At 41.3% G+C, this 12831-nt stretch overlaps 1 protein-coding gene across 2 annotated transcripts in view; it reads left to right on the top strand.

The window, feature by feature from the left end:
- Nucleotides 1-3838: 3838 nt before the first annotated feature.
- Nucleotides 3839-12831, top strand: part of PPP2R5E (protein phosphatase 2 regulatory subunit B'epsilon) — a 139910-nt gene continuing 130917 nt past the window's right edge. Inside the window, exons 1-2 of one of the 2 annotated variants that reach the window (XM_045201980.3) lie at nucleotides 3839-4443; nucleotides 7591-7751. In XM_045201980.3, coding sequence (XP_045057915.1) covers nucleotides 7595-7751 — 157 coding nt within the window. In that variant the 5' untranslated portion in view covers nucleotides 3839-4443; nucleotides 7591-7594. Of the gene's footprint in view, nucleotides 4444-7587; nucleotides 7752-12831 lie in introns of both variants that reach the window. The other variant, XM_024567865.4, reaches the window with a different exon arrangement.

The following is a 12831-nucleotide window of genomic DNA, read 5'->3' as shown; positions in this document are numbered from 1 at the left end:
TTATCTTGTATACAATAAAGTGTACTTGATGCTGGCTTTCTCCTTCCTGTTTTTTTTAAATCCTCACCCGAAAATATGTCTTTTTATTGATTTTAAAGAGGAAGGGAGGGAGGGGAAAGAATGAGACACGCGCACATGCGCACACACACACACACAGAGAATGGGAGATTAACATTAATGTTAGAGAAACGTTAGGTTGTCTCCTGTACGTGCCCCACCCGGGGATCAAACCCACAATCTGCGTGGCATGTGCCCTGACTGGGGATCGAACCACGAACATTTTGGTGGCCAGGATTATGCTACAACTAACTGAACTGCCTGTCCAGGGCCCATTTTTTGTTTGTTTTTCAATATTCCTTCCCCGTCAGTGACATAGGGCTCCTCTTTCTGTCTTGATCCATCAGTAACACCTAGAGCCTCTCACTTCTCTGTAGGGAACTAGAGCACCTAAATATTTCAAATCTCAATCAATAATTATACACATTAATCATGTGGAAACCCACGAGTAACCTACAACCTTTGAGGCACATCTGAAAATGTAACTGCACTATTTAAATTATGACTCAAGAAAATGTCACTGCTGAGAGTATTTCCTGTGTAGATAAATATGGCTCAAAGAAATCCCTTGTCTACACTAGCTGTTGTGTATACTCCTTTTATTGGATTGCCTAAGAAAGCATCTCTCGCCTCAGGTTTTTTCACTGTTCTTCCCTTTCAGCCCAAACCTAGCTTCATGCACCCTCCTCTTCCCACACACAAACTGGGCTAGTCTACCTCTGATGACGATGTTGTACCAGCATCACATCGGTCTCTTCCTGCTCTACTGGTTGGTAACCGGTTTGATGACGCTTCTGCCTATTATCTTAGCCAGTCTTTAGTTCACCAGTCAGCCACCATTTGATCATCAGTGTCTTCTAGTCTCATCACCTGGCTAGCCAGACAGCAGATCAATGATAAGCTCAGTCTTGATATCTGGAAAGTAAGTGCTTTCATCAGATAGCAATGGGCAGTGAGTGTTTTGTCATTTGATAATGGCTTCACAGGTGGCTATAATGTGTTGTATTTTGTACTGTCTACAATAGCAGTCTCCACTTACTTTTTTGATCATTCATTCCCATCAGTATATTCTTGGGGAGCAATTCTTAACCAAATATGAGTATACTCTATGTGTATTTATTTATAAAGTATATACATGTGTTATCATCATTAGCTTATAATTCAAATACAATATAAGCTTAGGGTGAAGTTCATTGTTAATGAAAGAGGGTATAAACCCAATTTCAAATAATCTTCATGCATTCAGTATTTTTAAGCCAAAATTTGATTAGATTATTTTACCTTTGAAATGTGGCTGTCAAAGATCTGATACTAGAAGTGTCAGTTCTGTCATTTGCTTGTTTTCCTGTGGTTTCCTTGCAGAAGACTCTGGTAAAGTCTATTTTCTATGGGTTAGCTTAATGAAACCTAGATACTAATCAGTAAATCCACTTAACTGAACCTAGCAAACTTCAGTATGTCACTACCTGTTGGCAGAGACTGACTGGGTGGGACCACCAGAGCCAACCCCTGGGAATTGTGGGTGACTCCCACTTTTCCTTGAGGACATCTACACTATTTTAGGCCAAGAGACCACTCCATGGATGGAGTGCAGGGTTACATACTTATTCTGTATATTAGTTGAGCTTAATGCTTTTCTTTTTCTATTTGAATTAAGCAAAAATAGATGTCCTCCTATTTTCTCATCCTGCATCCCAAATGGATTGCCTTGCACTATTCCTGGAGTACATCCCTGGGATGCATGAACATCCTTAGGAACTACTGGTTCAAGGAAGTTTCTCACATTGGCAAGGATGTTTTGATTTAAAAAGACCTGCTCATTTCATGTACTCCGCCATTTTATAGAAAGTGAAACAGTTTTGAAATGAATTGTCTTTACAGAGACCCATAATTTGCAAGCAAAATCTCCACTCTACAAAATGTGAGATGTTCTAAGCAACAGCTGTGAGCATTTCAAACGTGCACTACTCTTCAACAGTTCAACTGTTGCCAAGGCAAATTGAGTTGGCTTTAAAATCTTCCTTGGTTTCATTCTGCATTTACCCACAATCAGACTGAGCAAACAAGTTCTTGGTGGATGAAACTGATAAAGGAAATTGAGATGTGGAAATGTAAGTTTCTTGCAGGTAGGAGACTAGTATTCTTGCCAGTTTTATAGGGCCTCATGGTGATGAACTTTATCAGAGCAAAAATGGACTATTAAAAGTGGCCAATCATCTGGAGTCATGAGAGGGTGGGGGTGGGGGAGGGGGAGGCTGCTTTCACTTATGAGAGCCATCTTTTCCTATTTCCCATTTCAGTTCAAAACAGGAATATATATTTTTCATCTTTCATGGCACACACACAACATTCTTTTTCCACTCAGGAGCCATTTCCGGGAATGAGCATAGAAATTTGCAACACTCGGTGGTTAACACAAGAGAAATGCAATGCGTTTTTTTGGTCATCACTTGCACATCTGGTATTTACAGTTTTATTTATATATAGTTCTATTTCCTAACTGTTTGGAAAACATGATATAATGCTGGGGGGCGGGGAACTAAGCTACAGAACGACACACACACAATATTAAAAGAAAAAAAATACTAGAGGGGAGTACACCAAAATGCTAACAGTGGGTGAGCAAATATGAATGTTGATTTTCTTCTTTTTTTCCCATCGACCAAATTTTGAACAGCCGGTACCCTGACATTTGTAGTTACCATTAAGAATTTCTTTCTTTTTTTTTGCTCCCTGCAAAGGAAGTATTTAGTGTACAAATACAGTGAGCGTCCAAGAATATTTTCTGGAAATGCACCATTTGGCCTAGGGCTCACCAAGGAAGCAAACGCATACCTAAATATTTTACCACGTGTTCTAGCTAGAGTTAAGTCAAGGCTTCTTCATAAACTCTTTCTGATCCACCCGGCCAATTAAAAGCTCCCAAGCTCCTATAGTTTGGAGCGGGGATTTCTCAGAGTCCCGGGCAGCTGGAGGGACGGTTTGGTGGGTATCAGTAAGTGATTGCGGAGAGTAGAGACAGCATTCCCACTTGTATAAGCTACACTGAGCCTCCCTCAACCAAGGCTTGCAGCATCGTCAAGGAGCTGATATTCAAAAGAGAGGTTTGGGGAAAAGGATACGAGGTGAGAGAGAACTGGATGCTACATCCAACCCTTGGCCAGGCCCCAGGGTTTCAGATTTCGGTGCCAGGTCTCCCACACGGTTCAGCGAAGAGCGATTGCCGGGGGTTTCACAGCGGGCTGCAAGGGGCCCATTTACACAGGCGCGGGTGGGGGATCTTATTTCTGTCTACGCAGCGCTGGTTCCGTCCTGAGTGGGGCTCCTCGAGCCCAGAAGGGCCATCCTAGCCGCTGAAGGGGGCGGAATTCAGGCCCCGGGGCTTCCCCACCCTTAGCCGATCAAGGCCCTGGGAATCCTCTGATTGAAAACGACCGCCGCCCAGAGGTTCCGCATTGCGCGGAAACCCATTCCATTGATCTGTCAGTCGCACACCTCCCAGGTTTAAAGAGCTCTTCTCAGCCCTAGCGGCTGCGGTGACTACCGTCTTCCGCCAGGCGGAAGCGGCAGCTGCGCGGCAGGAGATCGAGGCTGCATCCGGGTCCCTAGCTCCTCAGCCCAATCCTCGGTCTCCGCTCTTCCCACCCTCCTGTTTCTCCGCCCCCCTGCCGCCAATCCCTGATCGGCCCTCAGCCGAACGTGCTGGCATGGGAGTGAAGGCGCAAGCCGGCCAATGAGGCCTTGCTTCCCGTTTGAAGCCTCCAGTGAGTGGGCTCCGGGGGCGGGCGCTGTTGGCCAGAGGGTTCGGTTGCGCGTGTGCCAGGGACTCAGCCGCCCGGTGATATTGACAATAGGAGAGAGAAAGGGGCATTGACGGAGACCCACCGCGGTTACGGAACGGCGACTCTGGCAGCGGCGGCTCCAGCTCCAGCGGCTCCACCTCCTCCTCCTTCCTTCTGCTGCCGCTGCGGATCCAGTCTTCCTCCCTCCCTTCCCCCCCTCCCCACGTCGTCGCCACCGCCGCCAGGTCCGGGGCAAAGAGCAGAGGCGCCGCCCGCCGGGAATGTGAGCGCGGAACCACCAGCGGAGCCGCAACGGGGTCGGTGCCGATTTGATGGGACGGGCCCACGGGGGAGGATCGTGAGGCCGCCGTTGCCGCCGCCGGAACGCTGAGATTCAGGTCCGGCCGTGAGGCCTAGAGGCGCCGCCGCCGCGGAACCGGAGGGACCCCGCGCGGGACAGCAGTCTCCCTGGGTTCCCTGCTGCTGTCCGGACCTCCCACCTCAAGTCCCGGTCCCGCCACACGCCCCCGCTGCGGCCCTCTCGCCAGTCTCCCACCCCCCAAAACCACAGATCATCTTCGAATTCTTCCCCAGAAGCTTCAAGGTAACTTCGTCCCTCCAGCTCCGCGTCTCTCCCGCTTCCCTTCTTTCTCCAGGTCTTCCAGGGAAACCTGCAGGGCACCGGCCTCGGGAAGGCCTGGCCGGGGCAGGCGAGGAGTGCGTTGGGGTGGGGTGGGGTGCGGGAGAGGGAGGGCCCGTCCCACTTGCTGATTTACCTGCAAATGCTTCTGATGATGCCTCTCATTCACTCTGTCCCCCTCCCCCTTTTCTCCTTCCGGCATTAGAGGCATTTTCTTGTACCCCTTATCCACTGAAGGGGCGGGGAGAAAAAAGGGGGATTGGTGTTGTGAGAAGGATTCTGTAGCAGCTTCTTAAGGGTTTGGGGTGGGGGTGGGTAGGAGCAAAGGGAGTATGTGAGCCATCCCTACAGACGAACCTCTACCCCGTCTTCCCTTCCATCCCAGTACCCGGTTTGGATAATCCTGAACCTTGGAAATGCCCGGTGCCCGCTGCTTAGAGGATGATAAAGCTTTGGGCGCCTTGGTCCAGGGCGAAACCTGTTTCCCCGGGCTTTGCACCGATCCGCTGCTACTGCACGTTCAGTTCTGCGGCGCTTTGGGTTGAGATCTTTGACGTTTATTTTTGGCAGCGGGCATAAGAGGCACATGATGTTTTAAAAAATTGCTGTCAATAAACCACCTTTACAAATGGGAGATGAGGATAAAGAAGAGACAAAAAGAGTGAGGGAGGAACAGGATTTACTGAAATCCTGGGTGATTACGGTTACATGAAATCTAAGTCAGTCAAATACCAGATCGGGGAAGCGGCCCCTAAATTTACAACGTACAAACGTGATGTGGAGCTTTCCGCCGATGCATTTTTTTAATGAAAAATTTTAAGTGATCTTCCTCTTGTAGTCATTCACAGTTTGCAATTCCAGTTTGAATCTGTCACATTTTATTTATGACTAAATTAGGTAGATTTCTAAAAACTTTTATATATATTTTATTCTCACCTGAGGACATGTTTAAATTGCTTTGAGAGAGAGAGAGAGAGAGAGAGAGAGAGGGAGAGAGAAGTAAGAGAGAAAGAAAGAGAGAAGAAGAGAAAGAGGGAAACATCGATGGATTGATTATCTTCTGGTACGCACCGCTACCTGGGATCAAACCCGAAACCTGGGTATAAGCACAGACCGGAAACCAAACCCACAACCTTTTGTTGTAGGGGACGACACTCCAACCAACTGAGCCACACTGGCTAGGGCAAAAAACTTTTTTTGATTTTAAAAGAGAACCAAACAAGAGGTCAATTCCAACCCTCAACATCATGGTTTTTTCTTTTTGTTATTTCTACTTTGTCAGAATCCAGGTAATTGAGATAACTGTATTCTTAGAAGTTTAGGAAGAAACTCCCGAATGCTTTTATTTAGAGATTAAAAAACACTTGTCTTACATTTGGAATGACAGGTGAGTAATTGCATTTCAGCCTTTCCCCCAATGCATTATTTCTATTCGAATTTGCTATTAATCTTGCATGGAGCCTCATTGCCATGCAAATGATGGCATCTGCTAAAAGTGAATGAAATTGATCTTCCTTTAAATAACTTGACAGGATGAGAAAATCCAAAAGAATACTTAGTTTCATCACTTTGATGGAATGAAAATTAATATTTGATGGTGAACTTAAAGAGAACTTGGTTGTCTAAGTAGGCTGTGAATTTGTTTTCATTTCAACTTTGGTGCACAATTTCATCGTTGTTTGGTTTATTAAGCCATGATAATTTAAGATGGTTTCATTAAAAAAAAAAGACATCTTTGAAATGAATTTTTAAAAAGGTTTTATTTATTTTTAGAGAGAGGGAAAGGAAGGGAGAAAGAGAGGGAGAGAAACAGGGATTGGGTCCCTTTCCCAAGCCCCCAGATGGAGACTTGGTCTGCAGCACAGGCCTGTGCCCTGACTGGGAATCAAACCAGCAACTTTTCAGTTCACAGGCCCAGCTCCCTCCACTGAGCCACACCAGCCAGGGCTGAAGTGATTTTAATTATGCCTTTTATATGTTCTGTTTAAAGTAATCCTGCCTGTTCTCATTTCCAGTGTGGTATAGTTTATCATAGCTAACAGTGTTAAAAGTCATGCCTAGATAGTTTCAGTAATTGTACATTTTACTTGCTGTGATACATTGGTGTAGATTCTTGAAGTGCAATAAGGGTTTCAATTGCAGAGCCCATTCATAATATTAAATATCTTGGGAAAATGTATCAGTGGAAGTTTTCCAGCTGCAGAATAGCTCCAACATTACTTCAGGAATCTCAAGAAGAGAAGAGCTTCATAGTTAGAAAATGAGGACATAGTGTAGAGTTCTTCAAGTCTGAATGAGCATCTTTAATGCTTATCCTAGTAATAGCATAGTTATATTACTTCTATTTTTCACCAAATTTTTCTCATCAAATGTGACTTTTCTTAATGGATTTTATTTGCTTTTCTTTACTACATATCCCCATTTTCATGAATACTGTGTATGGGAATTTCAGAATTTTTGTATCTCACATGTATGAGAGGGGACTCTCCCAAAAAACCCCAGAATTTATTTATAAAAGATTGTGTATTTATTCTTACATGTTTAAACCTCAGTCACCTTCAAAGAACTCTCCATTTGTTTTAATACACCTACTGAGATTTTTTCCACTGCTCAAAACAGTTTTTTGAACTTGTCAACTTTGATGCCTTTTAGTGCTTCTGCTGTTTTTTGTTTTACCTCTTCCACATGGGCAAAAAGTTTCCCTTTGAGGACTTTTTTCATCTGAGGAAATTAAAAAAAAAGTCACTTGGGGTGAGACTGAGTGAATAGGGAGTGTGCAGCACAGGGGTCATGCCGTTTTGGGTCAAAGACTGCTGAACACTCAGTATGATGTGGGCAGGTGCGCTTGTAAATCATCCATCATGAAATGGGCAATTGCATTGAGAGAACTTAAAAAAAAAAAAAATCACACTGAAGCCCAACTCAGCCTCTCCCAACAATGCCAGCTGGTACGCTGATAGCGATGGATTCCTAGAACACTCACCTAGCAGGGAGGGCCTGTACTACAAGGGGCCTGCCCTCCAGAAGATGGTCCCTTTTTTGGGGGGTGGGGTCTCTCTCTTGTGCTTCTGCCTTGGGAATATGTTTATGATACCTCTTTCTCTTCAGTAGGGATATGTCCTCAGCACCAACTACTCCTCCATCAGTGGATAAAGTAGACGGATTTTCTCGGAAGTCCGTCAGAAAAGCCAGACAGAAGAGGTCACAAAGTTCCTCACAGTTTAGGTCCCAAGGCAAGCCTATTGAGTTAACACCTCTGCCCCTGCTGAAAGGTAAGGTTCATGACCAGGTGATGGAGTCCTTTTCTATTGATCTTTTTATGTCTATATATAATGGGGGTTTTTTTTGTAGAATTTCATATTTGTTAATATTTTGTGTTATAAATTGTGGGATGGGAGATTTCATACTTAATAGGAGTTTCTGGTGTGTGACCAGATATACCCTTTCTCCTTTTTAAAGGACTCAATTTAATATGAATAGCGGTGGATAAATGAAGAGAAACTTATTATCAGGAGGACCTCTTACACTGATAAGAAGGAAAACTGAATGCCAGAGAAACTTTAAGATGTCTGGGTCTATTTTTCATTTGTTCTTCTGTTGACATTTAGATGTACCTGTTGTATGCAAGGACAAGTACAAATTGTACAGTCTCAGTTTTAGGACGTAGACCTGGTAGAAGAGATGATACCATTAACTTACGTATAAAAATGAAGTTTGAGAGAAACAATACTCAGTAATGTATTGCATACATTTTTGTTTTCAGATAGTACAAATAGAAAATGTATATGATGGTCACACTTGTTTAACACTACTTTTCTCTTTCCATCGGAATGAATTAAGGACTAATTTTTAATATCAACCTATTTTCTCTAAATTAGCCCTTTCAGCTTTTGTTTAGATGTGCAGATACTTTGTGCTCCTTTAAATTTTCATCTGTTTGCTTTATGTTTATGAACAGTCACGGTTTGAAATGAATTGGAACACAGCGTTTATAGCATGGAAGCTGTCAGAATCTACCTTTGAAGACAGATTTTTGTCTGCTTAACACTTAAGAGTGAAGGGAAAGGGACATGAAAACAAAATGCACTATAGTGACTTAGAGGAAATAAAAACCTGGTTTGCTAGTTCATTCACGAACATTTATTTCTGTGACAGTTTGTGAAATCAGAAGTTCTTATAACAAACACTGGATATTGACTAGAGGATCCTTAAAATTTGGCCTAGGATATTTCAAACTTGCATTTTACTCATGTGAACAGTTTTTTAAAGGAGCAAGATTCATAAATGAGTTTCCAATATTTATACTCAAAATCAGTGGAAACTAAATGAATGCTGATTACTGTAAAGATGGTATGTCTACCAATTAGTAAAGATGAGCTCTTATGAGTTGGGGGGAGGGGGCATTCTGGCTGAAGATTTTGTTGGTAAAAATGGAAATAGTCTTAACGAAGCTTTGGAAGAAAAATGAAGGAAAAATGTTCTAGGGATAAAACTAACCATGCTTGAAATACAAAGTTTATAGGCATATTGGCTTCTGTAGCAGTTTATTTAATCTGAACCAGACATATAATAGCTATTAGCATATACATCTGGCAAAGGACTTTATTCCAAGGAAACAAATAAAACTCTTAAGGATTAGAAAACATTTTAAACTTTGTTATATTGTTTTCTTGGGGCACATGGTAAACCTTTACATTAGAACTTAAGTAACCACTCATAGATTGGTATTGGATTGGTGGGTAGTGAAATAGGCATGTGTGAGAAGAATTTGACACGTTTTAATATTTTGTTGTCTTTTATCTCTTTTTTATTATAAACTATACATAACAAAGTGGATCATTTTAACCATTTTTAAATGGGCATTAAGTGTAGCATTAGGTACATTCACATTGTTCTGCATCCACCACCAACTGCCCATCTCCAGAACATTTTCATCTTCCCAACTGAAACTCTATCCATTAAACACTAACTCCCCATTCTCCCCTACCTGTAACACCTTGTAACCCCTACTGTAACCCCTTGGCAACCACCATTTTACTTTTCATCTCTATGAATTTGACTACTTTAGGGACCTCATATCAGTGAACTTAATACAACATTTGTCCTTTTGTGACTGTCATTTTACATAGCATGATGTCCTCCTGTGTTGTGGCATGTGTCAGAATTTTCCTCTTTTTTAAGATTTGATTTTATTTATTTTTAGAGAGGGAGAAGGGAGGGAGAAAGGGAGAGAAACATCAATGTGTGGTTGCGTCTCACAAATCCCCTCACTGGGGACCTGTCCCACAGGCATGTGCCCTGACTGGGAATTGAACCGGGGATCCTTTGGTTCACAGGCTGGCACTTAATCCACTGAGCGACACCAGCCAGGGCAGAATTTTCCTCCTTTTTTAAGGCTGAATATATTCCATTGTGTGTACACATCACATATTGTTTATCTACCTGTCAGTGGATACTTGGGTTGCTTCCAACTTTTGATTATTGTGAATAATACTGCTCTGAACGTGGATTTTTGAGGCTCTGCTTTCATTTGGGGGGGCATAGACTGAAAAGTGGGATTGCTGGGTCAAATGTTCTAATGATTTTTGAATACTTGCCATACTGGTTTTCACAGCAGCTGCATCATTTTATCCAATTTCTCCATACCCTCGCCAACACTTGTGTTTGTTTTTTTTTAAATAGCCATCACAGTGTGTGTGAAGTGGTAATTCGTTGTGGTTTTGATTTTTATTTCCCTAATGATTAGTGATAAGCATCTTTTCATGTGCCAATTGCCGTTTGTATACCTTTTTCTCATTTTCTAAGTAAAGTCTGGTAGTATGGAAAAATTTCCAAGAACTTTGCTTTCCAAGAATGTGGTTTTTGTAAACTTGTCTATTTTGCCAGCATGGGAGAATTAGAGAGCAACAGGACCTTATAATGCTAGATATATATCCATAAGCTTAATTCCAGATAGACTAAAAGTGATTCTATTGTAGTAAGCCCATTCTGGGAAAATATTCTGGAAAGGATTCCATAAATTAGATTCCCGTATGTACAGAATAACAAAGATGTACTATCAGGTAGGGACATCAGAAATGTGTACTTGCTATTGATTATAGTAGTGAATGTAAAGAGTTTGTTACATGACATTTATCTTTTTTACAAACTGACCTTTTGTATGTTACCTTTTCACTAACTTTAGGAAGTAATTTATGGAATATAAGGAAAGTATAGAAGGAATTTCTTTTTTTTTTTCTGTTTCTTTAGGAGAAACTAGATAAATTATATATGCATGCCAAAGGGTAGTTATTGATTTAATTTTCTATACTGTTGCTTTAAATAAATTGGTAGGTTTGAGTTAATTTTATTTGGGGGTACAATTTAAATTGCAGTTGAATTTTGTGGGTTCTTTAAAGAATGAAATGAAAGATTTCCTTGAGATCTTTAATTTTAGGGGAGTTTGAAAATGGAAATTGTGTAAACATCGTTATTATGTAACTCATCTTTTTAATATGTAAATTTTGAGAGCTCAAAAGTTAGATATTCATTAACAACCACGTATTTTGTGTGGGTGCATTACCAGAATGTTTATCTTACGCATATAATACTTGACTGTCTTGTAAGTAATACTACCATTAATTCTTAGCATCTTAAAACTCTTTTTAATTGCAGACCTGTAATAAAGTTTCATCTATTTTGCCCTTTTGCTAATATGTGGGATTTTAAAATTTGTGTCAATGTTGTCCTTTTCTATAGGAAGCAATATTAGCACGTGGTTTTCTGTAAAATATATGGTGAGTGACCTGGCTTTTCCTCAGGATATATAATGAAATTGCAGGATAAACCTTGAAATACAGACGTTTGAAGTTTCTCCATTTTCATATACTTCTGAAAATGTTTTCAAGGAGTCCTAAAGTTTTTGAGCTTGAAGGACTCTTACTCTTTTACTGAGGAAGGACATCCAGTAGAGGTTCAGTGCCTTATGAGCTCGGTAAGAAAGTAGAGACTTGATGTTTTCTCTGTGCCTAGACAGCAGGACGCGAAGTAAGCTGTGGCAGTTACTTAGGTAAGTCACTGAGTGAGGGCAGTCAGACTAAGCATTTAGGCAAATGGACACACTAACAGTTATATTAATAAGTAGTAGTATTAGAACCAGTAGTAGCAGTATCTGGTTAGTGATTTATGTTCTCTACCCACCCCATTCTCGCATACCTTATTTCCATTTTTCTTTGACTTTAGAAGATTATGTAATTTTAGATTTGAGTGAATGCTTTTGAAAACTACCATCTCTTTAAAGATGGCATTATAATGAAAGTGGTAGCATTATTTCTAGCCTTATAATTGATTATGTGCTTCTGAGTCATTTTGCTGATACTTTGGACACTCATTGTTAAACATTCCCAAAACTATGATGAGTAGAGGTGCCATTCAACAGAGAGACTCTTTGCCTCTTGGTTTTGAAACCTTGAGATGGTAACACTTTCTATATATAGCACACCTTCTCTAATGAAAACATTTTTTTAAAAAGATTGTATTTATTTTATTTTTAGCAAAAGGGAGGGAGAAAGAGGGAGAGAAACAGCAATGTGTGCCCCCTAATGCGCCCCCTACCAGGGACCTGGCCTGCAACCCAGGCATGTGCCCTGACTGGGAATCAAACCGGTGACCCTTTGTTTTGCAGGCCGGCACTCAGTCCACTGAGCCACACCAGCCACTTGAAAACATTTGTGAAACTCTAGGTTTATGATTCAGCTTACTACATTTTTATTTTTTAGGGTGATAGTTTGAGAGGACTTTAAAAATTCCAGTTTATTTTTTGTGCTTTTCTAACTACTAGATGAAATAATTCTTCTCTTTCATCTATGTGTAGATGCTTTGTGTAGTATAAAGAAGGAATATGCAGATACAATTCCCAATTTTTATAATGGGCTACTACTCAAAAAGTACATTCATAATGAGTTGTCTCTTACGGAAGAATATCCTCTAATTTAGTGTTTACCATCCTCCATACAGGTTATGATGCAGCGTGGCGTGGGGGAAAGTACATGCGCTCTGTTGCTCACAAGAGACCTAGCTCACTTACTAGCTGTATTGCCTAGGGCAGGTGACTTAAGGCGTGATGTCTATCAAATGCCAATGATGATGATAATCAATAGATGTGGCAGTGCCACATTCAGTAAATACTAGCTATTACTATCCAAATGGGATTTCAGAAGCTACACTGTGAATAATGTAGAATTATTATTTGACTATCTATATTTTCCTAGCAAAAAGTTGAAATTGGAAACATCTCTGAAAATTATGAAATGAACATAGTTTTACAGTCAGGAACCTTTTTCAACCCCAAAATTCAGGGAAACAGTGTGCAAA

Source organism: Desmodus rotundus, chromosome 7, assembly GCF_022682495.2.
Source record: "Desmodus rotundus isolate HL8 chromosome 7, HLdesRot8A.1, whole genome shotgun sequence".
In the NCBI taxonomy this organism is placed as follows: Eukaryota; Metazoa; Chordata; class Mammalia; order Chiroptera; family Phyllostomidae; genus Desmodus; species Desmodus rotundus.
The sequence above is the reverse complement of the archived record's forward strand: the minus strand, read 5'-3'. Positions and strand labels throughout refer to the sequence as shown.